This window comes from Suricata suricatta, chromosome 6 (assembly GCF_006229205.1).
Source record: "Suricata suricatta isolate VVHF042 chromosome 6, meerkat_22Aug2017_6uvM2_HiC, whole genome shotgun sequence".
Lineage (NCBI taxonomy): Eukaryota > Metazoa > Chordata > Mammalia > Carnivora > Herpestidae > Suricata > Suricata suricatta.
In genome coordinates this window covers 13,852,394-13,878,095 of record NC_043705.1, presented here as the reverse complement: position 1 = coordinate 13,878,095, position 25,702 = coordinate 13,852,394, and the positions used below count along the sequence as shown (strand labels likewise).

Here is a 25,702-nt window from a genome sequence, read left to right as displayed (position 1 = left end):
TGCAGGCCTACATTCAGGCAGAATTCCTGCCTCAGTTTCCCATCCAGATCTCTATTGCTGACTGTCCTCAAACCCTGGTCCTGGGGTCAGTCCTTCAGATCCTCCCTAGCCCTGAGCCTTTGTGCCCCACCTCCCCCATCCACCCCATCCCAACCCAATCCCATAGAAGGGAGAAGGGAGGAGTCTGGGGGCGTGGCTTCCTGCCCCCAGTCCAGGTCTGGCCTCATACCTTGCTCTGCTTGTGCTCCCCACCAATGATCTCAGCTGAGGACCAACCACCCTGAGGCAAGGAACTCTACCCAGGTGGTCTCTGGCCTGGGTTCCCTGAACCTTGTCTGCCCTGGGCACTATTCCAGGTCCTCTAAGAATCTCTGGTCCCAACCCCTGGATGGAGTGATCCAACGCAGGGCTCCAAGCTGCACCCCTCAGCGCCCTGGACCCTCTGTGGAAGCTTGGGAAGGTCTGTGCCGCACAGCTCTTGTCAGGGCTGGGTCTCTGGGGGCTTCAGGAGCTGACATGGAGGTCCGCCTAGTATTTCTGCTCTCAGAGGGGAACAAGAAGATCGGGAGGAACAGATGACTACCCCGGGTCATCCGGTGATCGCAGCCCAGCTGGGGTAAGTGGGGACTGGTGGTGAGGGCCCTGATGACAGCATGGGAGCTGTTGAAAGCCCAGCAAGGATTCCCACAGGAGTTAGAGGGCAGCCCTTATCCTACCTGGAACCGCATAACCCTCTGCAGGCCCCAGTGGAAATGGTAAAGAAGCAAAAGCATCTGAACAGACTCTGTAGCCCGAGGCTAGTGGACACATTCTGTGTCTAGCAGGACAGCTGTGGGACTTAGTGGATTCTGTGGGAAGAGGAGAAGGAAGCAGATTTCCGGGCTGTTTGGGAGAAACCAGTCAGTGAATGAATCCCTCAGCTCTATAAAAGTTGACTTGAGATCTGAAAAAAACGGTCAGGTTAGGAAACCATGTCTGTGGGTGCTCTTTCCAATTCCAGCACATAGCTTTACTCTGCTGGCCAGAGGGGTCAAGGTCACTCCTGTAAAGTGGGGCCGGAGCCATCCATGGTGATCAGCCAGGCCCTGAGGGTCTCTGACTCCGGCTCGATACTCAGGGGAGCACAGGTGTGGAGCCAGGCTGGGGAAGACGTCTTCCTCTGGTCTTGCATCCTCCTTCCTCTGAGATGGGCCACGCCTGGGCCTCCTGATGCAGACCAGCCCCTACTTCCTGGCTGGGTGACTGGGCAGATTGTTTGATCTTACTAAATCCCAGGGGCCTCCTGGGTTGTACCAGGAGAGGTCCCTGAGGAGGTTGAGGGCAGGAAGGGATTCTAACCAGCAGCACCTTATGGGCTGGGGCCACCAGCTGCCTAACTGCTTCCCTGAACCTCAGATCACAGTTCCAGGAGGTTTAAGGGGGAGGACTCAATTTGGTTGCAGATGACAGCAAAGATGGGAACTTAGTGAGCCTTGATACCAAGAATTCCAGGAATAAATCTGGCTTTCACCCCAGCTAAACCCAGGGGCTCCAAAAAATGTACATCTTCGGGGCTCCTGGGTGGCCCCATCAGTTGAGTGCCCTGATTCTGGATTTCAGCTCATGTCATGATCTCAGGGTCTTGGGATCAAGCCCTGTGTCAAGCTCTATGCTCAGCGTGAAGCCTGCTTAAGATTCTCTCTGTCTAGGGGCACCTGGGTGGCTCAGTTGGTTAAGCAGCTGGCTTTGGCTCAGGTCATGATCTCACGGTCCGTGGGTTCTAGCCCCACATCAGGCTCTGTGCTGACAGCTAGCTCAGAGCCTGGAGCCTGTTTCAGATTCTGTGTCTCCCTCTCTCTGACCCTCCCCTGCTTGTGCTGTCTCTCTCTGTCTCTGGAAAATAAATAAATAAATAAATAAATAAACGGAAAAAAAAAAGATTTTGTCTCTCTCTGTCTTTCTCTCTCCTTCCGTCCCTTTCCCCTGCTTGTGCTCTCTCTCTCTTCAAAAACAAATGTGGGGCACCTGGGGTGGGGCACCTGGGTGGCACAGTTGGTTAAGTCATGATCTCACTGCTCATGGGTTCAAGCCCACACATCAGGATTTGTGCTGACAGCTTGGAGCCTGGAGCCTGCTTCAGATTCTGTCTCCTTCTCTCTGCACCTCCCCTGCTCGTTCTCTGTCTCTGTCTGTCTCTCTCAAATATTAAAACAACAACAACAAATGTGACCTTTCTCCATCCTAGAGATCTGTTTTGCTCTGGACTGGCTCACTCTCGGACAGCCCCTCCCTACCCCACTCTAAAGTTACAAGAGGGTCTCCAGCATCACCAGGCTACCCTCCAGCCAGCTGTGCCATCAGGCAGGGAAGAAGCTCATCTTTTCTGCTTTCCCCCATGTCAGTGAGCCCAGCATGAGTCACAGGCTGATCCCTGCACCAACACCATAACCAGGGGGACCTAGTGGCTCTGTGGCCCAGGTCACAAAACTAGTCCCCAAAGCAGGGGGGATAATGGGTGAGTAGCTGCAGATACCTCCACAGGGGTCCTAGCATCTACACCACTCCCCCACAGGGGAGCTGGATGGATCCCAGGGCTCCTGGTGTCCTGGTGCTAGCAGAGGGCCTGATGACATCATGCTGTTCCCACCTCAGTTACATAGGCTGGCACCCGAGTTCCCGTCTCTGGCTGGGGCATCTCCAGCCTCCAGCCTCATCTCCAGACTCCAGACTCCAGCTCTGGTCCTCAGCAGTGGGAGCTTTGCACATGTCTGAACTTCCCTTCTCTAGTCTTTTAACTTCCTCTGGCAATCTGCCCTGGGTCTACACTGACCTGTACCAACTCCAGCCCCAGCCCAGTCCCAGGCAGAGCCTGGCACTCTCCCCACCAACCTGCCCTGCCCTCTCCCTGTCTCCCAATCCCACCAAGAATTTTCTTTTCTCTTGGTGTCACTGGATGACTGTCTGCCTCCCACCACTCTGTAAGTGCCAGATGAGTGCCGGGAACGGATTATTCCCACTCATCATTAAGTCCCCTTAAGCATCAGGAGAGGCAGGAAGCAGCTGCTTAGGAATGAGGGAATGAATGAATGAAATGAAATGAAAGTGACCCTGCAGAATGAAGGGTGAAAGGCAAACACAGCTGCTCCAAAACCGGTTCCACTATTTCTCAGCAAAATGACTCAACCAAACCCCTTCCTTACTGTCGCTAAGCCTCAGTTTCCTCAACAGGCAAATGGGTAAACCAAACACCTTCTCTTCTTCACCTACAGAGCCCTGGTGAAGCTAGAGATTAGTTATATCAGGAAAAAATGCCAGAGACAAGATGCAAAGCTTCGTTTTGTGCTCTAACACGACTGAGGAGGCTCTGTTTAGAATTTCAAGATTTTTTTTTTAAGTAAAATTTAAAAAAACACCAGATGGCTTCAAAGTACGCCAATGTTGGGCCAGTTCTCGTGACCTTCCTCGGGAGACCGGGAGCGCAGCGAGGAGGGGAGGAGACGGCCGGGAACCAGGGCGGAGGAACACAGGTCTTGGTGACTCACAGCTGAGCCAGATTTGGGCTCCAGGCCTGTGGGCGGAGAAGCCCCTGGCTGGCGCAGGCCAGTGCGCTGAGGACAGGTCCGCCAGCGCGCCACAGGGAGGGGCTGACTCCCGGGGTCGCCCCTGCTTGGCTCACGGTTTGGGGGAATCCTCATCTTGCAGCGACTGCTCTCTAGGAAATCCCGGGTTCGAATTCTACCACTGCCATAATTTGTCGATTCCGGCTGCCCTGTTTTGGCAAAGCCCCCTTCCAACTCGGAGGGTCGTCAGTTTTCTCATTTACCAATCGGGCTCTAGAGTTCCCTCCTAGCAGAGAGGGGAGCCTACAGTGTGCCGCGATGCTGGCGCCCTCGGAGAAGCTTGGCACACAGAGGGGCGCACAGGGGAACACGTGCGTCGTGCCAGCGATTGTGCTCTGCGTCTTCATCCTCGCCAGGACCCGACAGGTAGGTTCCATTGGCATCCCATTTTACAGACTGGGAAACTGAAGCACAAAGCGATTAAGCGCCTTGCGCAACGTCCCACGCCTAGTCAGAGGCTACGTCTGGGTCTGAATTCAGACCGTCTGCCGCCCCCGGTTCATATCCAGGACCCGACGCCCAGGCATTATAGACCCGACTTGCGCGGAGGAGCTGCCCCTCTCCCAGTTTCCTGACTCCTGGGGGCCCTGTCCCACCGTTGTCAAGACAACCGGGGACCAATGGCGAGCAGGCAGGCGGGAGGAGGCCCCGCCCCGGCCCCGCCTCTGGCGGAGGGCTCCGAGCTATAAGGTCCTGAGGCCGAGCGGCGGGATCCCAGTTCCGCGGAGCGCCAGGCGCGCATGGAATTCCGAGTGTCCGGAGCGCGCAGAGTCCCGGAGCCGCGAAGGGCGCAGACAGCAGCCACCATGTGCGGTGAGTGTGGTGGCCGCGGGTTCCGCCTCCCCAGAGTCTCTCGCCGCCTGGGCCCGAGAGCCGGGCGCCAGGGACCCGGGGGTGGTGCGGGTTGGGGGCATCGATCTGTCCAGGTCCGAAAACTAGGGGCTTTCACCGGCCGGGCCTGCCTCCTCCTGCCCCCCATCTCCGAGTGAGTGCCCCAGGAGGGGCGGGGGAGGAAGGCGTCCAACCCCGGTGTCGGACTAGGTGAGGGCGACCCGGCCCGGCCGCCCACGGTGGGGACGGAATTGGTCCTGTCCCAGGCCTGGACCCTCACAACACAGAGGTATCCGCCCTCCTTCCCCCAGGTCCAGAGAGAAAAGCGCCCCCAAGTCGCCCACAAAGGCGGCCACGCGCAAGCTCACGCAACCGGGGCGCTGGGTGCCCAACCCTGCTCTCAGTCCACCGCGCCCACCGAGAAGGGGGCGACCCCATCTGCGTGCACCCTCCCGGTCACTGGCCGGGTTCGCCCCCGTGGCGTTTGGAGCTGGCCTCGTGCGCTCGGGAAGGGCCTGTGCGTTCCCCTCGCGTCCCAGAATGAACCTCTTGTCCCTAGAAGGGTCGGTTCCGTGTTGCCGCCTCTTTGCTGGAAGGGCTCTCAGCGAGGCTTGCGGGGAAAGGCAGCATCGGCCGGCGAGCCTCGAGGCAGAGCTGGGAGGAGTCCGGGACTAGGAGCCGGGCTGGGCTCCGGCGTCCCGAACGCCGCGGCGACTTGGCGCTGTCCGGGGAGGCTGCTGGGCCGTGGGGAGGGCGGCCGCGGCCCCGCGCGCACATCTGCAATCCCTTACTCTCCTGGCTGGGCCGCCTCCGCTGGCTGGGGAGAGGCCGGGAACTTGTGCTGGGACAAAAGGTCACTGTGCCGTTTTTATTTTTTTTTTTTCCTTGAGTAGGATTCAGTTACCCATTCCAGCCTCCTGTGGCTGGAGGACCTGGTGGAACTTTTGAAGCCATGAAAGGCCTCTGTCTGACTCCGCCGAGGGCAGCGGGGCGGAATGTGCCAGCGGTGTGCCCTGGGCCAAGATCTGTATGGGCCTTGTTTCTGAGGCCAACTGCTTCTGAAAGTGTAAAAGAACCACTGACCAAGGAACCACAGCCCGCTCCGGGATGCAGACTCCCTCCGGCCAGGCAGGCATCAATTTAAATTACAGAACTTTCAGCAAAAATCTCAGGGCCCCAGGGCATCATTAACAATGTGTTGGGCTGTTGTGGATGTTTCCGCCCCCAACCCCCCAAGAGAGACAGAGAGAGGAGGCAAAGGTGGCAGTTTTGCCAGAAGCCCTTTGGGTTCTAAAGACCTCAGTGTGGCATTCAAGGCCCTTGGCCAACTGGTGGCCTTAGAGCTAGACTAGCGCACCAGCCAAGACTTCTCCAGCACTGGTGGCTTCCCTCCTTCCTCCTCTCAGGTGCCTTTCTGAGACCCCCCCTCCCCCTCAGCCTGCCTTCCTGCTTCCTACTTGCATCCAGCTTTCTCTGTTGTCTCTTTGAGTTTAGTGGAGAGGAATGGCTCAGACTCTCCAAATCTGGGGTCTTGTTCTGCTGCACATATCTTGTCCCCTAAGGAAAGGATGAGCTTTGGCCCCATGACTGTGTCCTCAGATTAAGCCTCCCCACTAGCCTCTCCCACCCTGCAGCCCTTGGTTAAGTCAGGGAGTGATATGGAATTCCGACGTGGGAATGTTATTTCCTTTTCACCTGGGTGCTAATGTGTCATTTACAGCGCCCCCCACCAACATTGGCCCAGAACCCCTTGCACAGAGAAGGCTGTCCCAAGTCAAACCTCACAGCAGCACCTGGCTAGAATTAAACACATTGTTTTGGGTTGTTTGTTTCTTGGGTTTTTTTCTGCATTATGGTCTGCATATGTATGGCAAGTGATACTGGTTTTCCTTTTATGGTTGTGTTCTTTTGTGGAGCATTTATGTCCGTTTTCAAACACTTGGTCAGTTTTATCAAAGAACATCAAGGGAATGATTTCGTACTTGGTACAAGGACAGGGCAGAAATCGTGAACATGCTACTGGAATAAGTCAGTTAGCCTCGTCACTTTCCGTTTGGGGAACAGGAAGACGGAAGGGGTCTGTGCACACCCAGGGCTGAGCAGGGGCTGTTTTAGGTCTTCTCTCTGGGCTGGCCGTGGCCCTGCTGTGATCTGCCGCCTCGAATGCCACTTCTGAAGCGGTCACATCTCTGGGGCAGATCCCCCTGGGTCAGCCAGCATCGAGCTGCTAATGACCATGCTCAGGTTGGCTCCTGCTCCCGGTTGCCTTCCCCGCTTCTCACGCAGAAACTGGGCCCAGCGTTAGCTGACCCTGCAGACTCCCTGAGAAGAGGCCTTCAGTGCACTGAGACTTTAGCTGAGGGACAGGCAGGTGCTCACAGGTGGCTTTGTGGATGTCTGAGAGATGCTGGCATTTTGCTGACTGTCTGCCAAGAGAAAGCTTACTGTATTCCCGTTCCTCTTCTTCCTTCTTCACTCAGCCACCAGTGAGCGGCTGCTCCTAGAGAGGGCCTGTGTTTTCCAGGCCCTGGGGCCACATGGGCACGAGCCTCCCCTCAGAGAAGGGGCAAATAGTTGGAGAGGCAGGTGGTCACCAAGCAGGGATGGGGTCACTCATTAGGTAAAAGCTGCCACCGAGGGAGGATGTTGGCACCTGGAGCAATCCAGTTGGCAGACATCTTTCTGTGTGACACGCAGGGCTTAAACTTTATTTTTTATAAGTCTCCCAATTACAGAATTGGGAGATTTCACCTAAATAGGGGGACTTTCGAGTTCTCTTGAAAAAATCCGAAGACGAGCAGCCCTGAGCTATGTATATCTGAATAGCGCACAGTGGCGCCTAGGATGGTGCCCGCATGCTCCGCGTCCTCCCGCCCCGCTGCCTCACTCACGGATGGTACCGGATGGCTGCACGCGGTCAGAGTTGGACCCCAGCACAGCAGGGGCAGGGACACTGACTTTCCCAGGAACAGTGCCGCAAGAGGCCGGCCTCAAGTATGAGCTCCACAGAGAAAAGGGGGTGCCAGGGGTGCCAGGCTGAGGGCACAGCGTGTTCAAGCGTGGCGGAATGGACCACGCTTGCATGGGAGTTTGGCAAAAAGGATTGCATTTCACATCCATGAATTTTTTTTAATGTTTTATTTATTTTTGAGAGAGAGAGAGAGTGTGTGTGCAAGCAGGGGAGGGGCAGAGAGAGAGGGGGAACAGAGGATCCAAAGCGAGCTCTGTACTGACATCAGGGAGCCCAATACAGGGCTTGAACTCACAAACTATGAGATTGTGAGCTGAGCTGAAGTCGGACGCTCAACTGAGTGAGCCACTCAGGGGCACACCCCCATCCATGAATTCTTAAGTCTTCCCTATCCTTTACTACTGCATTTAGTAATTTATGAGAGTGAGGGAAACTTGGCTATGGAAAATAAGCAAATTCTTAGACCTTGCCAGAAGGTAAAGGTTTTGAAGTTGTTATCTTTTGTCTAAGTTGGTATATTAGTTTCCACACTGCTCTAACAAATTACCACAAACTTGCTGGTTTAAGACACCCTAAATTTATTTTCTCAGTTTTGGAGACTAGATGTCCAAAACTCAGTTTTATGGGACCAACGGTGTCAGCAGGGCCCCACTTTCTGTGAACACTCTGGGGAAAACTCTGTCCCATGCCACTTCCAGCTTCTGGGCGCTGCCAGCATCCTTTGGCTTGTATCTCCTCATCCCAGTCTGCGCCTCCGTGGTCACCTCATCTTCTCCTCCTCCATGTCAAATCTCCTCTGCTTCCCTCTTCTAATAATATGTGTGATTGCTTTTAGGGCCCACCTGGATAACCCAGACAATCTCCCATCACAAGATCTTTAATTTAATCATATCTCCAAAGACCTTTTTCCATAGAGAGATTTTTATAGCTTCCAGGGATTAGGACCTGATATCTTTGAGGGCCATTGTTTATCTATCCATTACCCAATAACTTAAAAAAATTAATGTTTATTTCAGAGAGAGAGAGAGAGAGAGAACGTGAGCAGGGGTGGGGCAGAGAGAGAGGGAGACACAGAATCCAAAGCAGGCTCCAGGGTCTGAGCTGTCAGCACAGAACCTGACACAGGGCTTGAATTCACGAGTGGTGAGATCATGACCTGAGCTGAAGTCAGATGCTTAACCAACGGAGCCACCCAGGTGCCCCTATCCATAATCCAATCATTTGTCCATTATTTGAGCTCTGGCTTTTAGGTGCCTTTGCCAAGAATAGCCCAGTGTTCCTAATCTCAGATGGTCAAGTCATGGCCACAGGAATAGAAGGCTTCCAGTCTCCCCTCCATGCCCAACACACATATGCAAGTGCCTTGATCCCAGAACTTGCAGGCTGGACCTACCATAGTCAGAAGGTGAATGTGGGCATCAGTTAAAGACCCCGTCTTTCGCTGGCTTGGTGCTTCATACCCCGTTTGACCAAAGAGTTTCCAGTTTTTCTAGAAGTCAGGGCATGTGTCCTATAAATATGGTGCTCACTCCATCCTGCCCCCCATGCATGTAGATACTCTTCCTGTTCATCTCTTCCCTGCGAGAAGCAGGCATGGTTTTATTCCCCAGAATCAAGAGGGGCCAGGACACACGCACACGCACACGCATGCACACAGCCTATCTGCTTGCACAGCAGTCTTCAGGAGAGCTGGTCATGTGCTTCGGGGGGTTGTCTCTCATTTCAGCTGAGGAGACAGAGTTCCAGGGAGATTACAGGACACAGGGGAGAGCTCAGACTTCTTCCGGCTCTGGGAACACCATCACACCTGACAATCCTTTCCTCCCTGTGACGGTTCTGTTCACAGAAGGGTGCCTCAGAAGGGGCTGGGCTGGAGTTCTTGGGGCACAGACTCTGTCTGGGATCAGGTCGCTTGCCTTGCTACCTCCCCAAAGCCACAAAAGCCTCGCAAAACAGAGCCCCTGCTCGGGGATGTGCCACTAAATGTGACAGCCAGCTTGCCGTGGCTCATTTCAGGTCATTAGTGTAGTCCCTGATGGGGGAGTTGAGAAGAGGTGTGCATGGCAGGCGCTCGGGAACAGTCCGTCAAGTTCCAGAACGCTGCTGGCATCCTGCCTGCAAGACCCCTGTGGGCACTCTAGGACAGAAGGCTTCGCAGAAGCCAGCCAGGGCGGGGCTCAGGGCTGGAAGTGATCTCCCCACCTCTGCCTCCTCCTCCCCTTCGTCACGCCATTCCTCCATCAGTCATCGGGGGTTTCCCAAGTTCATGGGAACCTTCTGGAAATTTGGTAATGTCACATTAGCAGACGGCACTTTTACATTGAAGGATTATTTTCATATTTATCGAAATTTGCTCATAAAGGGAGATGGACTTGAGGTTACAAACACCCTTAGGAGAAAGTTCTGGAGATTAATTTGGTGCAAAAACAAGCAATATGATCTGATCAGCCACCTCTTTGGTTTTCCAAGGGAGTATTTTGCCGGAAAAGTTTGACTTTATTTTTACGGCCAAATTTTGGCAGCTTAAACAAGACTTCACACTTTCTTGAAAGTATGTTGTAGTACAGTTTAGCATGTATGTTTCTTCTCCCTTCGCTCTTTGTGAAATCCTAAAATGACAAGGACACCAAGAACATTTTTATTAAAAATAGAAATGCCTTGCCCACGTTTACTGCAGGAAGCTGAGTCTCCTGTTATCACAGGGATTCCAGCAGTGCGGTCACTTTAACCCATAGAGCCCCAGAGAGGACGGGGGCAGGGTGACGCTGTCCTCGGAGGAGCCAGTTCCCTCGTGACTTTGCGCCAGGCTCTGGGGTCCCTGTGTCGTTGCTGAGAACCTGCCGCAGGACCTCTCGTCCCCTTGGCCTCCCTGCCTTCACTCCTTATTCGGTGAGGAGGCGGCAGGAACTCGTCAACATGGTGCTATCCAGAGAGGCCACAGCCTCCACTCCAGTCCCCTTTGTTGGCCCAGTGCCCCGCCCCCACCTGGGGGCCCCACCGGGAGAGTAGACCTGCCCCGTAACTAGCACACCACATACAAACACCCAACACTCAAACCCACATGCAAACCTATACACACCCACACAACCCAACAGTCACACACACTCATACACACTCTCACACACCCCACACTCAAACATACACTCATACACACTCACACACACTCGGCTCAAACCCAAACTCCTACCCATACACACACACCCCACACTCACTCCCGTGCACACACACAACACTCAAACTCACACATGCTCACACCTGTACACACGCATCAATACCCAACACTGAAACCCACATGTACACCCATACACACACACCCGACACTCAAACCTACATACATGTACACCCATACATGCTCACACTCACATACACTCACACACACCCAACACTCAAACCCATATTCACACCCACACACACTCACACACACCCAACACTCAAACCTACACTCACATGCATACATCCTCACACTCATGCACACACACACACACCCAGTACTCAAACACAAATTCACATGTACACACTCACATTCATACTCTTAGACACACCCAGTGCTCAAACACACACTCATACCCACTCATATACACTCACACACCCAACATGCTCACTCATGCACATACACACCCCTGGCATTCAGACACTCACACATACACACACATTCTCCCAAACAACGTACTTCGGAATTTTGTGAGGCAGAAATCCAACCGGCATGTCTTCTGTCTGAGTGGAGAGTAAGCTGACTTGAGAATCGAACTTGTCTCTAATCTGTACAGGCGCGTGGACTAAGAGGGCCAGCCCCTTCAGGGCTGAGAAGCATGGGATGGTGGTGGGGAGCGCACCCTCGGTCTGGGGGTGCGGGCCCAGCCTGGCCCAGTGGGGATGTGCCCCCACAGAGCGAGCCCCTGCCCTTGGGAGACGCAGGCTCAATCTCTCCCTGGGTCTGTCCACCTTCACTTACAGTGAGCGTAGGCCTCTCGTTGGGAAGCTAATACTTGGAGAGAATGAGAGATTTTCCAGAACCATAACCACAGATTCAGAATGCAGACTGCCCAGTATGAATTTGACCTCTTCCCTCGTCCTCCAAGCCTCAAAGAATCCCTGTTCCTCTCCGCCACCCCAGGCATTCCAAGGGTTCTAAAGAAGATTCCAGGAGTTTGGTGCTCCCAGCATGGGCCATGTGTCCAGGGGACGTGGCCTCCCGGTCTGGTCATTGTCATCATCTGTCACTCGGAGGTTGAGAGCACCCTGCCTTGTCATGGGGCCTTTTGTCCTAAGTTCCAGTGTGATCTCTCAGGCCGTTTGCAGAGGGAGTGTTAGATCCCCCAGGACCCCAAAGTGAGCCAGGCAGGGGGGCCCCAGGCCCCTTTGCAAAGGGCTGGTCTCCATCCTGCATCCCATCTGGAGCTTTGCTGGGGTTTATCTCGGCTTTTTTCCCTGCTCACTCACTTTCCCCATCTGATTTAAGAGTAGGGCCCTGGAAGGCTGTTTGGAGGCCCTGGATGCTGGGGTTGGGTGTGGGCACAAGCAGGTGCTGAGCTCGGGTGGTTGGGCCAGAGCAGCCTCTGTCCCTGGGCCGGGCATTTTTTTTAAGCCACCTTGGGAGGGATCTTACCATCTTGCCTGTGCAAGGGAGGGAGGGATATGGGGGGCGGGGGGGCGAGCCACAGCCAGGATGGGCAGAGAAAGAGGAGTCTCCCAGGGATCAGGAGAGGGCATGGCAACGTGGCCTGGACCCAACCAAGGGAGCTCAGAGGTCTTTCCATCAGGGTGGGCCTCTCCCCCCAAAACCAGGTCACCTCTGTATGATCTATTGCTCATTCCTTGGGGTAGGACCAAAAGACAGGGCTTATGCTGATTTGGAGGGAGCAACAGGAAGACACCCTGCAATCACTCAGACCCAATCGTGACTTATTCCAGTCTTTGGCCTTGGAGCCAGAGGTACCCTGTGTGTCCATGGGAAACACAGCCTTGGCACAGGACATTGTGAGGATCAGACAAGATAAGGTTCTGAAAGTATTGGCTTCCTGTGTGCCCTCCACCACCTCTGCTGCATTGGAACCTTATGCTCCCCAGGAGAGGGAACCCTGCTGGGAGACCCTGAGCCCGTCCTTTATACATGGGAAGGGGTACTCAGGCAGAGCTCTCTCCTCCATGTGGCCATCGTTCTTCTGGGTGAGCAGGACTGGGGAGTCACAGGAAAGTCCGCGAGGTCAGATTGGGCTGGATGACAGTCTCATACCCACCAATACCTCATTCACAGAGCGGCACGTGGTAAAATAGGATATGGGCACGTGGCGGAATAGTGTAACCTTACGAAGAGCACACGTGGAGTGGAAAGGAAGCTTCTGCCCTCCATCCAGTCCCCTCGTGGGAGTCAACCACTGCCCCCCAGGTCTTGGGTGCCCTTCCAGAAATACGTGTCTCCCCACCCCTCCTTGCATACTTTATTCCTGTTCTCTGAGCTGCTTTCTCCCTTGACACGTCTTGGAGTTGTAGCTTGTTTTCCAAGAAAACACCGAGCTTCACCTCGTTCTCTGCGGAAGGCCACCTGCCTGGGCTCCCGCAGGTCCCCGCCACGTGGCTGCCCTGCCACTTACCTGGTCCCTGCCACGCAGCAGCCTGTCCCCCGTCTCCAGCACTGAGCAAACATCCTCCTGCATGCACACATGCCCCACTGCAGAGGTATCTGTTGGATATGTTCCTAGCAGCAGCTCTGGCCAACAGATGTGTACATTTTTAATTTTGAAAGATTGCCAAGTTGCCTTCCAAAAAGGGTGCACAAATTTAAACTCTTGCTTCTTGTCAAACTCTTCTTGGATCTTTGCTGATCTCATAGGTAAAAAATGGATCCTCACTGGAGCTCTTCTTACGGACCCAAGGGATTCCAGACAGGAATTCTGACATGCATGGCAAAAGAAATGCCTGAGAAAAGCTGCTTTATTCCATTTCTTAAATTTTTATTTATTTATTTATTTATTTATTTAGATGTTTATTTATTTTTTAGAGAGAGAGACAGGGTGCAAGTTGGGGGTGGGCAGAGAGAGCGAGGGAGACACAGAATCCAAAGCAGGCTCCAGGCTCCGAGCTGTCAGCACAGAGCCCGGCACGGGGCTTGAACTTGTGAACGGTAAACTAATGACCTGAGCCAAAGTCAGATGCTCAACCAACTGAACCACCCAGATGCCCCAGCTTTATTCCATTTCTTAAATTAAAAATAAATATATAATTATTTATTTTTGAGAAAAAGAGAGAGAGAGAGAGAGCACACAAACAGAGGAGCGCGGCAGAGAGGGAGACACAGAATCTGAAGCAGGCTCCAGGCTCTGAGCTGTCAGCACAGAGCCCGACATGGGGCTCGAACCCACGAACTGTGAGATCATGCCCTGAGCCCAAGTAGGACGCTTAACTGACTGAGACACCCAGGTGCCCCCAATTTTTTTTAAATAGTAAGAGCCTGGGGTCAATGCCGTTTTATTCACTTCTTCTCAGTCCAGTCCAGGGAGAGGCCTGCCAAGAGGGAGCGCTGCAGGAGGAGAGAGATGGAGCTTAGTGTAATGAAAGAGCTTATTGAATAGATGTCGGCAGGCAAGGATTTTATGTTGAAATTAGATTTATGCCTTCTTGCGCAAAGACCTCAGAAACGACTCCTTGGCAGCCACCCCTCCCCAAGCATTCTCCCAAACTGTGCCCGAGTGGCTGGGTGTGGACACAGCTGGTGGTCCTCAGGACAAGGGCGCTTTAACCAGCCCAGCCGCCATGGGGGCTCTGGCGACAGCACCCCCACGTCCCCACCAAGACGGCTGCTCTGGATCCAAGAACCAGAAGCACACTCGAAGAGCATACATGCCTGACAGGAGTTCAGATGGCAGGCTAGCCGGAGGAAGGGGAGAGTTAGGGAGCAGAGGCCCTAGCGTACTCTCATGAATGCATTTCAGATTTAAAACCTTCCTGGAGTTGGTATATGGGCCTTCGAATCATCTGCGCTGCCTGTCAGCTCCCCTTCGTGAGGCACAGCTGTAATTCTAGAAGGATTCCCCGGATGCCAGGGAAGACTCCAAAAACGATCAGCCAGAATTGTCTCCCGTAGCTCTGTGGGCTTTGTGGTGACTGGAATTTGACCACGTTCCCCTCCCGACCCTCCCAGGGAACTTTGATATTTTGGAGAATAATTAATGTTTGAAAAGTTTCACACACACAGATTATAACAATTAATCTTATGAAAAGTTTCACCAGGGGGCGCCTAGGTGCCTAGATGGCTCAGTTGGTTGAGCGTCTGACTTCGGATCAGGTTATGATGTCGCGGTTTGTGAGTTCAAGCCCTGCATCAGGCTCACGGCTGTCAGCACAGAGACCCCTTTGAATCCTCTGTCTGTCTGTCTTTGTCTCTCTCTCTCTGCCCCTTCCCCTGTAAAAAATAAACATTAAAAAAAAAGTTTCACCTGAACATAGATTGTAGTGACTGTTGGACAACTCTGTGAACATAGAGTTGACCCTCAAACAATTGGGGAGTCAGGGGCACCAACACCCCACACAGTCGAAAATCTCCGGATAACTTTGACTCCCCCAGCTACTAAAACCCAGCTACTAAAAGCTACTAAAACCCAGCTACTAAAAGCTACTAAAACCCAGCTACTAAAAGCCTACTGTTGATCGTAACACCAATAAGCAGTAACACATATTTTGTATGTTCTATGGAGTCTGTACTGTGTTCTTACAATCAAGCAAGCTAGAGAAAAGAAAACGTTATGAAGAAAATCATAAGGAAAAGATATTTACAGTATAGTACTGGAGGTATCAAAAAAAGTCAACCTGGGCACTTCAAACCCGTGTTCAAGGATCAGCTGTACTAAAAACCATTGAATTGTGCGCTTTCGGCAGGAGAATATTATGGCATGTGACTCATATCCCAGTAGAAATGCTCAAAATTTTATAATGTCTCCATTAGAAGGTAACTATTGGGTTGTTGTTTTTTTTTTTTTTAATGAGCAAGGTGATAAAAATACATCCTCTGCCCAGATGTGTTGAGGTCTGAAGTGTAGGGTAAAGTGTGGGCTCCTGCGACCCAAACGCTCAGCAGCCCTGTGAGGACAGGCGCCTCTGCCGGGGAGGTGCCGCGACTACACACAAGGCCTTCTACTCAGCATCTCTCACCTGACCTAGTGTCAGCCAGGAAGACAAAAATAACTGACCGCCAAAATTACCCTTAGCCATTTAAAAAAGAAAGCGTCTGTAACTGCTCAGAAAGCACAGTATGCATGTTTTTTATATAGAAATTCTAGGGGCACGTGGGTGGCTCGGTCGGTTAAGTATCCGACTTTGGCTCAGGTCGTGATCTCGTGGTTCACGGGTTTGAGACCCACATCGGGCTCTGTGCTGACAGCTTGGAGCCTGGAGCCTGCTTCAGATTCTGTGTCTCCCTCTCTCTCTGCCCTTCCCCTGCTTGTGCTCTGTCTCTCTATCTCTCCCATAAATAAACATTAAAAAAATTAAAAAATTTGGAAAATAAACCTTTTAACCCCATTCATCCCTGAGACAATCCTTCCTGGTGGTTAGGAAGGAGCATTTAAGTCCTCAGGTCAGGTCTCCTTGGCTCCCAGTCACAGCCTCCCAGGCTTCTGTTCTAGAAAGTAAAGGTAGGTAATGGTAAGTCCAGCCTCTGAGCTTTCATTGACACCTGTGAGTTTTGATTGACACTTGTATGGGAACAGTTGGCTCAGTGCCTGGCGCATAGTGAGTTCTCAGTAAGATGAGTTTCTATGGGGGTGGCTCAGTTGGTTAAAGGTCCGACTCTCGGTTTTGGCTCAGGTCATGATCTTGCAGTTTGTGGGTTCGAGCCCTGTGTCTGGCTCAGCGCTGACAATGCAAAGCTTGCTTGGGATCTCTCTCTCCCTCGCTCTCTCTGTCTCTCTTAAAATAAAGAAATAAACTTAAAAAAAAATAAGCGATGAAGATTCCTGAAGGTCAGTATTGTTCATTCTCTTACTTCCCTGATTAATGCAGTTTTATGGTCGCTGTATTCCACATGCACTTACTGAAGAAGGACGGTGTGCCAAGACACAGTGAGCCACGGAAAGGTAGAAGTGCCAGCCTGTGTCCTTGTAGGGGGTGTAGGTGTCCCAGGATGCAAGAGCACTGGAGTAGCCCAGAGCCGGGGAGGCTGGGGTCTGGACAAGCCTGCTCTGGGGCGTGGTCGGAGCTGAGCTTTGAGGAGGACAGGTTTTCGCAAATAGGGCAGGGAGGACAGAAGGACAGAGGGACGTCAGAGTGGGGAGCTCTCAGGGCAGGACAGAGACAGAGAGGGGTCCATGGTCTCAGTCGGGGAGGGAGTGGCAGACTTTAGCAGAGCCAGCGTGATGGCTGTTACTTCCTATTTGGGAAAATATTATTTTGAAATAATGAATATGGAGAATAAAGCCAAATAAACTCTTCTTGGAGTGCAGGCCTCCTCTGAAGACAGGGCTTCTCCAGGGGCCAAGAGATGATTCTAGTTTGCTGTTGCGAAAGTAGCATTTATGCACGTTAAAGCTCCAGGCAGCAGGGCCAAGCAGGAAGGAGCGAAGGCGCAGCACCTTCTTCACCTGCTGCCGCCTCCTTCACCTGCCGGGACCTCCTTAGGACCTTTCCTGGGCGAGTTCTCTGCACCTCAGGGAGTCCGCAGGCCAGGGACTCCCAGATGTCCCTCAAGGGTCTGGTTGGGCGGTTCAGCAGTCCCTGGCCGTCATAAACATTGCCACAGTGAAAGCAGGTCCCGCAACTGCGTCCGGAGGAGAAATTCTCTGCCGTGAGATCGCAAGGCCATGGCGAACGCGTGCGTTCTTCACAGGCCTCGTGGGACCTCTCGTCCCCCGGTGGGCCACTGCTGCTCTCCTTCCGGGAGCGGAGGGGGGCCATGGCTCGCTCCTTCGGTGAAGTCGGGACGGCCTCGCCTGCAGCCCGGAAGGCCAGCTGGGGGCCAGCCCCACGGGTGTTACAGGCGTTTCTTTTCCTCCGGGAGAGCTGAGTGATTTACAAACATGCGGTTCCCCCTCTGTCCGCAGGAATCTTCGCCTACATGAATTACAGAGTGCCCCGGACCAGGAAGGAGATTTTCGAAACCCTCATCAAGGGCCTGCAGAGGCTTGAGTACAGAGGCTATGACTCGGCAGGTAGGCCCCATAGGCTGCCCCCCTGGACACCGCGCTTGTTCGTGTCACTCGAGAACTAGAGACGAGGGGTGCCTGGGCAGCCCAGTCAGTTGAGTGCCCGACTTTGGTTCAGGTCATGATCTCACGGTTCATAGGTTCAAGCCCCATGTTGGGCTGTGTGCAGACAGCTCAGAGCCTGGAACCTGCTTCAGCTTCTGTCTCTTCCTCTCTCCTGCCTCTCCCTTGCTCACCCTTTGTTTCTGTCAAGAATACATTAAAAAAATTTTTTAAATAAAAAAATATAAGGAAAGTAGAGAAAAGAAGAAAGAAATAAGAGTAGGGCATCTGGGTGGCTCAGTCGGTTAAGCGTCCGACTTCGGCTCAGGTCATGATCTCATGGTCTGTGGGTTTGGGCTCCACATCAGGCTGTGTGCTGACAGCTAGGAGTCTGCTTCAGATTCTGTGTCTCCCTCTCTCTCTGCCCCTCCCCTGCTCACACTCTGTCTTTCTCTCAAAAATAAACAAACATAAAAAAAATTTTTTTAAGAAGAAATAATAGTAAAAAAAAAAGTCTCTACCAAAGCTCTCCCATCAATATCTCCGTGTCCCTCCACTGGTCACTGCTCTGGTTATGGTGGGGTGGTCTGGGGTTGTGGGGGATGTCATGCATGGCTACTTCTTGTTTTTACCTGATCATAACTATAGAATTATAATTTTATGTCCTGTTTTCATTTATCCCCCGCATCTCCTGTTATCCTAATCTCTTCCTAACGACCTTGCTCAATGGCCGGACACTCCTCCTCTGGGTGACTATCTCAGAGTTTGCCCCCCAATCCATCTGACTGTGGATGTTTAGTTGGCTTCCTATTTTTAATGAAGCAGCTTTAGGAGAAAGGGGGAACCAGATACTTTCATATCGCTGTTTATTCTTTTTTTTATATAGTTTATTTATTTATCCTTAGAGAGACAGAGACAGCATGAGTGCGGGAGGGCAGAGAGAGGGGGAGATTAAGAATCCCAAGCGGGCTCCGCACTGCCAGCACAGAGCCTGACACGGGGCTGGAACTCACTGAGAGATCATGATCTGAGCCGAAACCAAGAGTCAGATGCTTAACAGGCTGAGCCACCCAGGCGCCCCTCCCTGTTCATTCTTAACGGAAAGCATATCAGATGAAGGATCTCAAAACACTAATGCATTAGGGCTGTCAGCACAGCACATGGCACTGTCAGGGCCCTCAAGCGAGCCCCCCACCTTCAGTGGTGGGTGTGCAGGTTCCTCCCTCGCAGACAAGCTCCCGGGGGTGCACCCTGGTTCCAAGCCAGGTGAGGTGGCCACAGTCCAGGTCCCAGGCAGGCCTTCCCTGTTTACTGCCACATCATCATCTTGCCAAGTGGACAGCCTGCACGCTGTCTAGTTCTCTTCCAGGGTGCAAGGCTGGCCGACGGGTACCGATGTATCCACAACGCTGTGCAGCCCTCACCGTGGTTGTGGTCGTACTCTGTAACAAAATGCAGGAGACCAAACACACCCTAATACAAAAACAAAGAAAAAAAAATGTGTGTATCACAGGTGTGGCAATCGATGGAAATAATAACGAAGTCAAAGAAAGACATATCCAGCTGGTCAAGAAAAGAGGAAACGTCAAGGCTCTCAATGAAGAACTTTACAGTAAGTGGGACACATACCCAGGCAGAGCCGCGCGGGTCATTTGAAGTCTTGTATTCCAACAGCATTCGGGACTAAAAATATCCACTTATCTGAGCATGGATCAATAGAAGGAGAGTCAAGCCCACGTTGCAACACTGTGTTTCTCAGGGCATGGGGTGGTTTTTTGTTTGTTTTTGTTTTTAGGAGGTGATGCATGAGAATTTTTTTTTATATTTAGTACATATGTATTTGTTTTAATTTTTCTGGCAAACTATACCGTTTTTCCATGTATAGTAGCGATCTATGATTTTCTTTTTGAAGTAAGCTCATTTCAGCTGGTAAGTTAGGTTACTGATAAACACTACGTAAACTACAGCAGGAATCTGGCAGAAATCTCCAGGGTGGGGCCTTTGCAGTCCAAGGCAGGATGGGATGTGCCCGTGACTAGCTGAGGTATGTCTGTGTAATGATGCCACCTGGAGATAGCAGTACTGTAGCAAGGCTTATTTTTCTTTCTCTTAGAACAAGACAACATGGACTTGAAGGTGGAGTTTGAGACCCACTTCGGCATTGCCCACACACGCTGGGCCACCCATGGGGTCCCCAATGCTGTCAACAGCCATCCACAGCGCTCAGACAAAGGCAACAGTATGTAGCATGGCCCTGCCTCCCCTTCCTGAAGGTTCTGCCTGGCCTTGACCTATGCCACTGTGGATCGACACCCCCTGCCAAGCGGCATGTTTCTCTCCCCGCCCCGTCTTCCCTGAGGATCCAAACGGGTAGCACTGGGCCTTAGACAGGAGGCAAACTCAGCCTGGCTCCTGGGCAGAGCTGAGCCCGCAGCCCCAGGCCTCCACAGGAAAACAGTGGCACCTTCCCATGACTGATCCCGGCTCATGAGACCCAGCCTCAGTGGGACTTGGTGGCATGAGGGGTCTAAGAGTCTGGGCATTGCTCAACAAGGGACCTCACTGTTCTGGAGGGCTGGGTGCCTGAGGGAGGGATGGGTTTCCTTCCTCGGAGGAGAATGGTCTTGAACCAGGGCAGTGCCGATCTCGGCTAATGTCTGGGGTGCCTCCTCCAATCCTGGGCCCTGCTGTGAGGCCTCAGCTGCCAAAGGCTTGAGATTTGGAGAAACAGAGGCTGTAGCAAGTCGCCCAGGGCCTCCCTCCAGGCAGCAGAGCCCTCCACTTGGCTCATGTCGTATTTTTCAAATCTGAGAATGGCCAAACCTAAAAGTGCAGACTTCTGTTATCCCTTGGAAGTCTAGGAGACATGATAACTGGGCTCACAGTACTTTGGAGTTCCACTGAAAAAGTGGGGGTCTGAGGCCACAGAGTGGGGACATGGCGACTACTCAGGGCAGTCATGGGGATACCAGGCCCTTTGGTTCTTCCAACTGCCCCAGCTCATGGGTCCACATCCCATGCGTGGGCCCCTAGGACAGTTCTTTCAGTGATACCCCCAGGCCCTCTCATGGGGGAAGGGCTGGTAGGTCTACAGATCCCAGCAGGTCTATGTTCTAGGTTAGGCCTGGTCAGGCCAGAAGCGCCCAGTGATCCACCCCTGGACATGATGGGGAGGGTGACCAGCAGAGAGAATGATCTCTGGGGTCCCCTGGGACCCCCACCCAAGACAGCCCCTGTCATGTGTCAGTTCTTACCAAGCCCCATATAGAGTAGAAGTCAGATCCACCAGAGTAGTTAAGGAGTGCTTATTGGCAGGAAACTTTAGCTAAATGCTTGGCAAGCCTTACTGCAGTTCATCGTCAGGGACGTTGGGCCACAGAAGAGGGTGGTGGCGCCTCCCTGCTCGATGTCCTTTACCCCTGGGAACACTGTGTCATGCCACCCAGTTTGGAAGAGGGCGTCCTCTGGAGGATGGAAGGAGAGCCCCACGCCTCCTGCTCAGCAGGACAGCTGGAGGTGCCCCAGGGGCTGGGCTACACGTGCATCCACGTGGTCGGGATCTCGGGTAGTGAGGACACACCCTTGGATCTGGCCCATGCCCTGAACCATAGGACATCCCACTTCCGGGGCGGGTGTCCCACGTCCAGCAGGGGGACAGCAGACCTCCTGGTGCTGAGGACCTAGAATGTTCATCCAGCCCAAGCCCAAGCCAGATACAGAGGCTGACCTCTGGAGCGGCGGGGCTGGCTGGGGAATCACTGTGCCAGGACCATGTACCCTGAGAGCTCACCATCCTAGGTGATAAAGTGAAGCCTCACTTCAGTGTAGACGGCGATTCTGTGTCCCCAGAGCAGGGAGGCTCCCAGCAGATCCCCTGCCTCACACCCAAACTTGAAACGGCCGGCCCTGACTTAGGATGAGTAATTGAAAAACCAGCAACATGAGAAGTAAGCAGAGATTTCATAGAATTTCTTTAGCAACTCGTCAGGGATAACCAAGGAGCACATTTTTGAGGAAGACTTTTACCCAGCAACAGCGTTGCACAAGAAAATTACACAAAGAAGTGCTCGTAAAGAAAACACAGATTCTAGGAAGCCAGCTACTAATGAGAAGAGTTAACTGAAGTGAAAAAATGGGACAGGGTTAAGAAAATAAAACAACCGTGTCACAGTTGGTATGGAAATTATTGGGGAGGTGGATGAATATGGAGACAGTGAATAGAGATCCAATAGGTGAGTTACTGGTGTCCCTCAAGAAGAGAACAAAACAAGTAAAATGGAAAAAAAAATAATAGGTAAAGCCATAAGATTCAGCTGTGCCCAGCACATTTGTTGAAAATGGCTTTTCTATTCAAGCGCTTCCAGTCTTGTGTGTGACTTCCCAAGTGTAAACAATAGGCTGTGAGAGAGAGAGAGAGGAAATTATGATAAAAACAAAAAAAAGGTAAAGGACTAGCCTGTACTGCCGGAAAACTTGGATTGGAGATCCAGAGTTTCCTGAACGGTAGTCTTTATGAAGAATACCCGCCGTCTAGACACATCCTGGTGGAATCACTGAATGCCAGGGACAATAAAGGGTCTTTGTATCATCTAGGCTCAGGAGGAAAAGGGGTTTCTTACCCAGAGAAACTCTCAGGCTGCTTTTAGACCTTCAAGTTATCCATCAGCTAATTATTGAAGAAATGCAGTGGTGACTGAGGCACACGTCTCTCTCTCCCAGGGCTGGCCAGCGCGTCCCCTCCCCCACCCCCAGCTCAGGGCAGGAGCCACAGCAAGCCGACCCTATAGAGAGAAGTGCTCATTGCCATGCAGGAACTTGTGTGAACCTGGGGGGGGATGCCAGAATTTTTTTTTTAAGCTTATTTTGAGAGAAACAACAAGGGGAGGGGCAGAGAGAGGATCCCAAGCAGGCTCTGCGCTGACAGCAGAGTGCCCGACCTGGGGCTCAAACTCATGAACTGTGAGATCATAACCTGGGCCAAAGTCAGACGCTTAACTGATGGAGCCACCCAGGCACCCAAAAATCAGGATTTTTAAGCGAACGTTCAAAATTTCAAACTTCAGTCTTTTCACAATGCGGTGTGGGTCAAACAAAGCACATGTGTGTCCTGCTAGCTTGTGGCCTCATTGAGCCTAACACCATTTCAGAAAGCCTGGACTAGTTTCTGGATAAGAAGTGTCATCATCCCCCATGTGACATAAGTACCAAAGTGTGATTGACGGTACTGTGGGCCACAGGTCAGAGCTCCATGCGTGGTCGGGTCAGGAGGTGCTTTTAACCAAAGAGTGGTGTATTTCCTCAGGTTTGAATTGTAATCATGGGGCGCCTGGGTGGCTCAGTCAGTTAGGTGTCTGACTTCAGCTCAGGTCATGATCTCATGGTTCGTGAGTTCGAGCCCTGCATTGGGCACTGTGCTGACAGCCTGGAGGCTGCTTTGGATTCTGTGTCTCCCTCTCTCTCTGCCCCTTCCCTGCTTGCACTCTCTCTTTCTCATTCTCCCTCTCTCTCGTTCTCTCAAAAATAAATGTTAAAAAAAATAGTTTTAAAAAATTAAATAAAAAACACTGTAGTCCTAGTAAGTGGAAAGATGTTCGCTCTCATCACCGTTAAGTGACATTTGCTCACCAGGAGTCTCTGGGAGGAGAGCTTGCAGAGAGTTTCAGGCTGCCAAATTGTTGCCCTTCACTTCCAACTTGAACTTCACCTTTTCATAGCATTTCTCTCTTCACCAAATTTTTCTTCCAGAATTCGTTGTCATCCATAACGGGATCATCACAAATTACAAAGACCTGAGGAAATTTCTGGTAAGCTACTTCTCCTGGGTTGACATGTAAGTCAAGTGGTGTCGGTCTTCCCCAGAAACTTTCCAGCCAGCTCATTTCCCTCCGGAAGCAAAAGCAGGAGCTGAGTGAGACCCACATCACCGCGTTGGGGATAAACCTCATCCTGTCTCCACCACCTCCCAGATCTTGCCGGAGAAGATAGCAGGGCATTTGCATGTCCCTCAGGGACCACCTTGGATTCATATAATCAGAAGAACATGAACTTCCTTTTATTAAAGTATCTATTACTACTTAACATAACGACTCATACACCACATGGCATGTGTGGTGGGAAGGCAGACAGTGTGTGTCTACCATATGAAAAGGCTGTGGTGTTGGTTGGGGTGTGGGTGGATTTGACTCAACATATTTGATCATTTTGACTGCTGTTGTTTTGCAATGTCCAGATTAATGGCGAGGACAGGCTTCCGAGGCAGGATGAGCTCAGGGAGTGCTGGAATGACTCAGCCGGCTGTGTGATTCTGGCAGACATTTCTGACCCTCCATTTTCCGTGTTCTTATCTGAAGCCACTGTGAGGGCAGATCATAGGGAGGCGAGGGAGCTGGCAGGGCGACATTATGCAATGACCGTTATCTAACACTCCGTCCAATGAAATATTCCAGGAAAGCAAAGGCTACGAGTTTGAGTCAGAAACAGATACTGAGACCATCGCCAAGCTGATTAAATACGTGTTTGACAACAGAGAAACTGAGGACATTACATTTTCAACACTGGTGGAAAGAGTCATTCAGCAGCTGGTGAGTTACCAGGCCCACCTGTGTAAGTGATTTACTTAATCACCCCTTCATTCCTCCACTTTCAGTAGCGCGTATGAGGCACATTTGTGCGAAGCCCCTGGGGATTGAAGACCGCTTGACTACGGGGGCGCCTGGGTGGCTTAGTCAGCTAAGTATCCAACTCTTGATTTTAGCTCAGGTCTTCATCTCAGGGTCGTGAGTTCAAGCCTCGTGTTGAGCTCTTTGCTGGGTGTGAAGCTTAAAAAAAAAAAAGTACAGCGTTTGGCCTTAAGATGTCACGGCATGGAGAACTGAGAGGAATCCTGAGGTTTTAGTAGCCAGCATCGAGTTTTAACCCTTCTCATCTGGGATTGGAACTTCCCATCTGTGGTTCCTCACGATGGCGATGGTTGTGGCGGGTCCTCTGTCATAGTGTCAGCTGTGCGTCCTGTGACTTACTGTGCCCAGGGTGCACTGAACTGATGTTGGAGACTCAGAATTGTAGTTTTTCCGCCTGTTTCAGTGAAGTGATTGTTCATCACGGGGAGGAAGTGCCTACATGTCCTTACTGAGCAGAGCTGGAAGGAAGAAGAAGTAAAAACAGCAGGTGTGGACTTTTGAGAAGTTTGATTCTAGAAAAAGAGTGTCAGGAAATGGCCCAGTGGCAGCAGGAGAGGCTTGCAGTTCTGAGGGAAGACTGTTTTTGTGATAGGAGATACCCGATCTGGTCCGTGTGCTGATCCAGGAGGAGAGAGAGAGATTGGTGACGTCCCAGAGGGCTGGACGCACAAAATTCAGCCCCGAGAAGGGGCGCAGGCTGGGGGGGGATTGTCCACGAGGAAGAGGCAGAACAAACTCAGGCCATGTATGAGGCAGTAGGGGAAGGAGGAGTACTTTCCAGGTTTCCTAGAGTCTATCCTCCTGGGCACCTGTGCCACCCAGGAGCTCCTCTGAGATAGGGGCAGCCTGGAGATAGCCTTTGGGGCTGAGAATCTGAAATATCCAGTGCAGAGGGTACAACACTATGGTTTAAAATATATCACCCTCTGGTATTTTCAGAGCCTTTTTCAAAAATAAGTCTACTGGCAAACACTTTGCCCTGTGACTCCCATTTTGGGGAGTCGTCATTTAGAAGACATTTATAAATAAGAGCCTGTCCCATATGGAACACGTAGTATAACGTACTGTGTAATTTACGGCAAACCACTTGGTTGCGCGGCGTGATATCTTCTCGTTGCCATTTGTGATTTTAAATTTTGGAAATGCCTCCCCAGTGACGACAGGTGTAAATTTCAATGATTTCTCTTAGCTGAAGCAGCCAAGGGGCTCTTTGGGGCAGAGAATGGGAAGTGTTTTCTGTTCAGTATTACACTGTTGTTGACAGAACTTGGCAGGGTAAATGTCAGGCTCCTGGGGTCTGCCTGAAGCCTCTTCATTTGGGGCAGTTTGAAAGGCCCTTAGAGGTCTGGGGACGCTGACTCTGGGTCCCTCTGGCTGTGTGACTGAGTTGCAAACTGGCCACAGCATGCTGGCTGCACGGGCCTTGGGTCTGCCCAGGATTCCAGA

The 25,702-nt window shown here is 52.1% G+C and overlaps 1 protein-coding gene across 1 annotated transcript in view; it reads left to right on the top strand.

The window, feature by feature from the left end:
• Positions 1 to 4,328: 4,328 nt before the first annotated feature.
• The window catches only part of GFPT2 (glutamine-fructose-6-phosphate transaminase 2), a 44,683-nt gene continuing 23,309 nt past the window's right edge, over positions 4,329 to 25,702 (top strand). The window contains exons 1-6 of the mRNA XM_029942214.1: positions 4,329 to 4,412; positions 17,433 to 17,540; positions 19,090 to 19,188; positions 19,690 to 19,815; positions 23,322 to 23,380; positions 24,023 to 24,157. Coding sequence (XP_029798074.1) covers positions 4,340 to 4,412; positions 17,433 to 17,540; positions 19,090 to 19,188; positions 19,690 to 19,815; positions 23,322 to 23,380; positions 24,023 to 24,157 — 600 coding nt within the window. The 5' untranslated portion in view covers positions 4,329 to 4,339. The remainder of the gene's footprint in view (positions 4,413 to 17,432; positions 17,541 to 19,089; positions 19,189 to 19,689; positions 19,816 to 23,321; positions 23,381 to 24,022; positions 24,158 to 25,702) is intronic.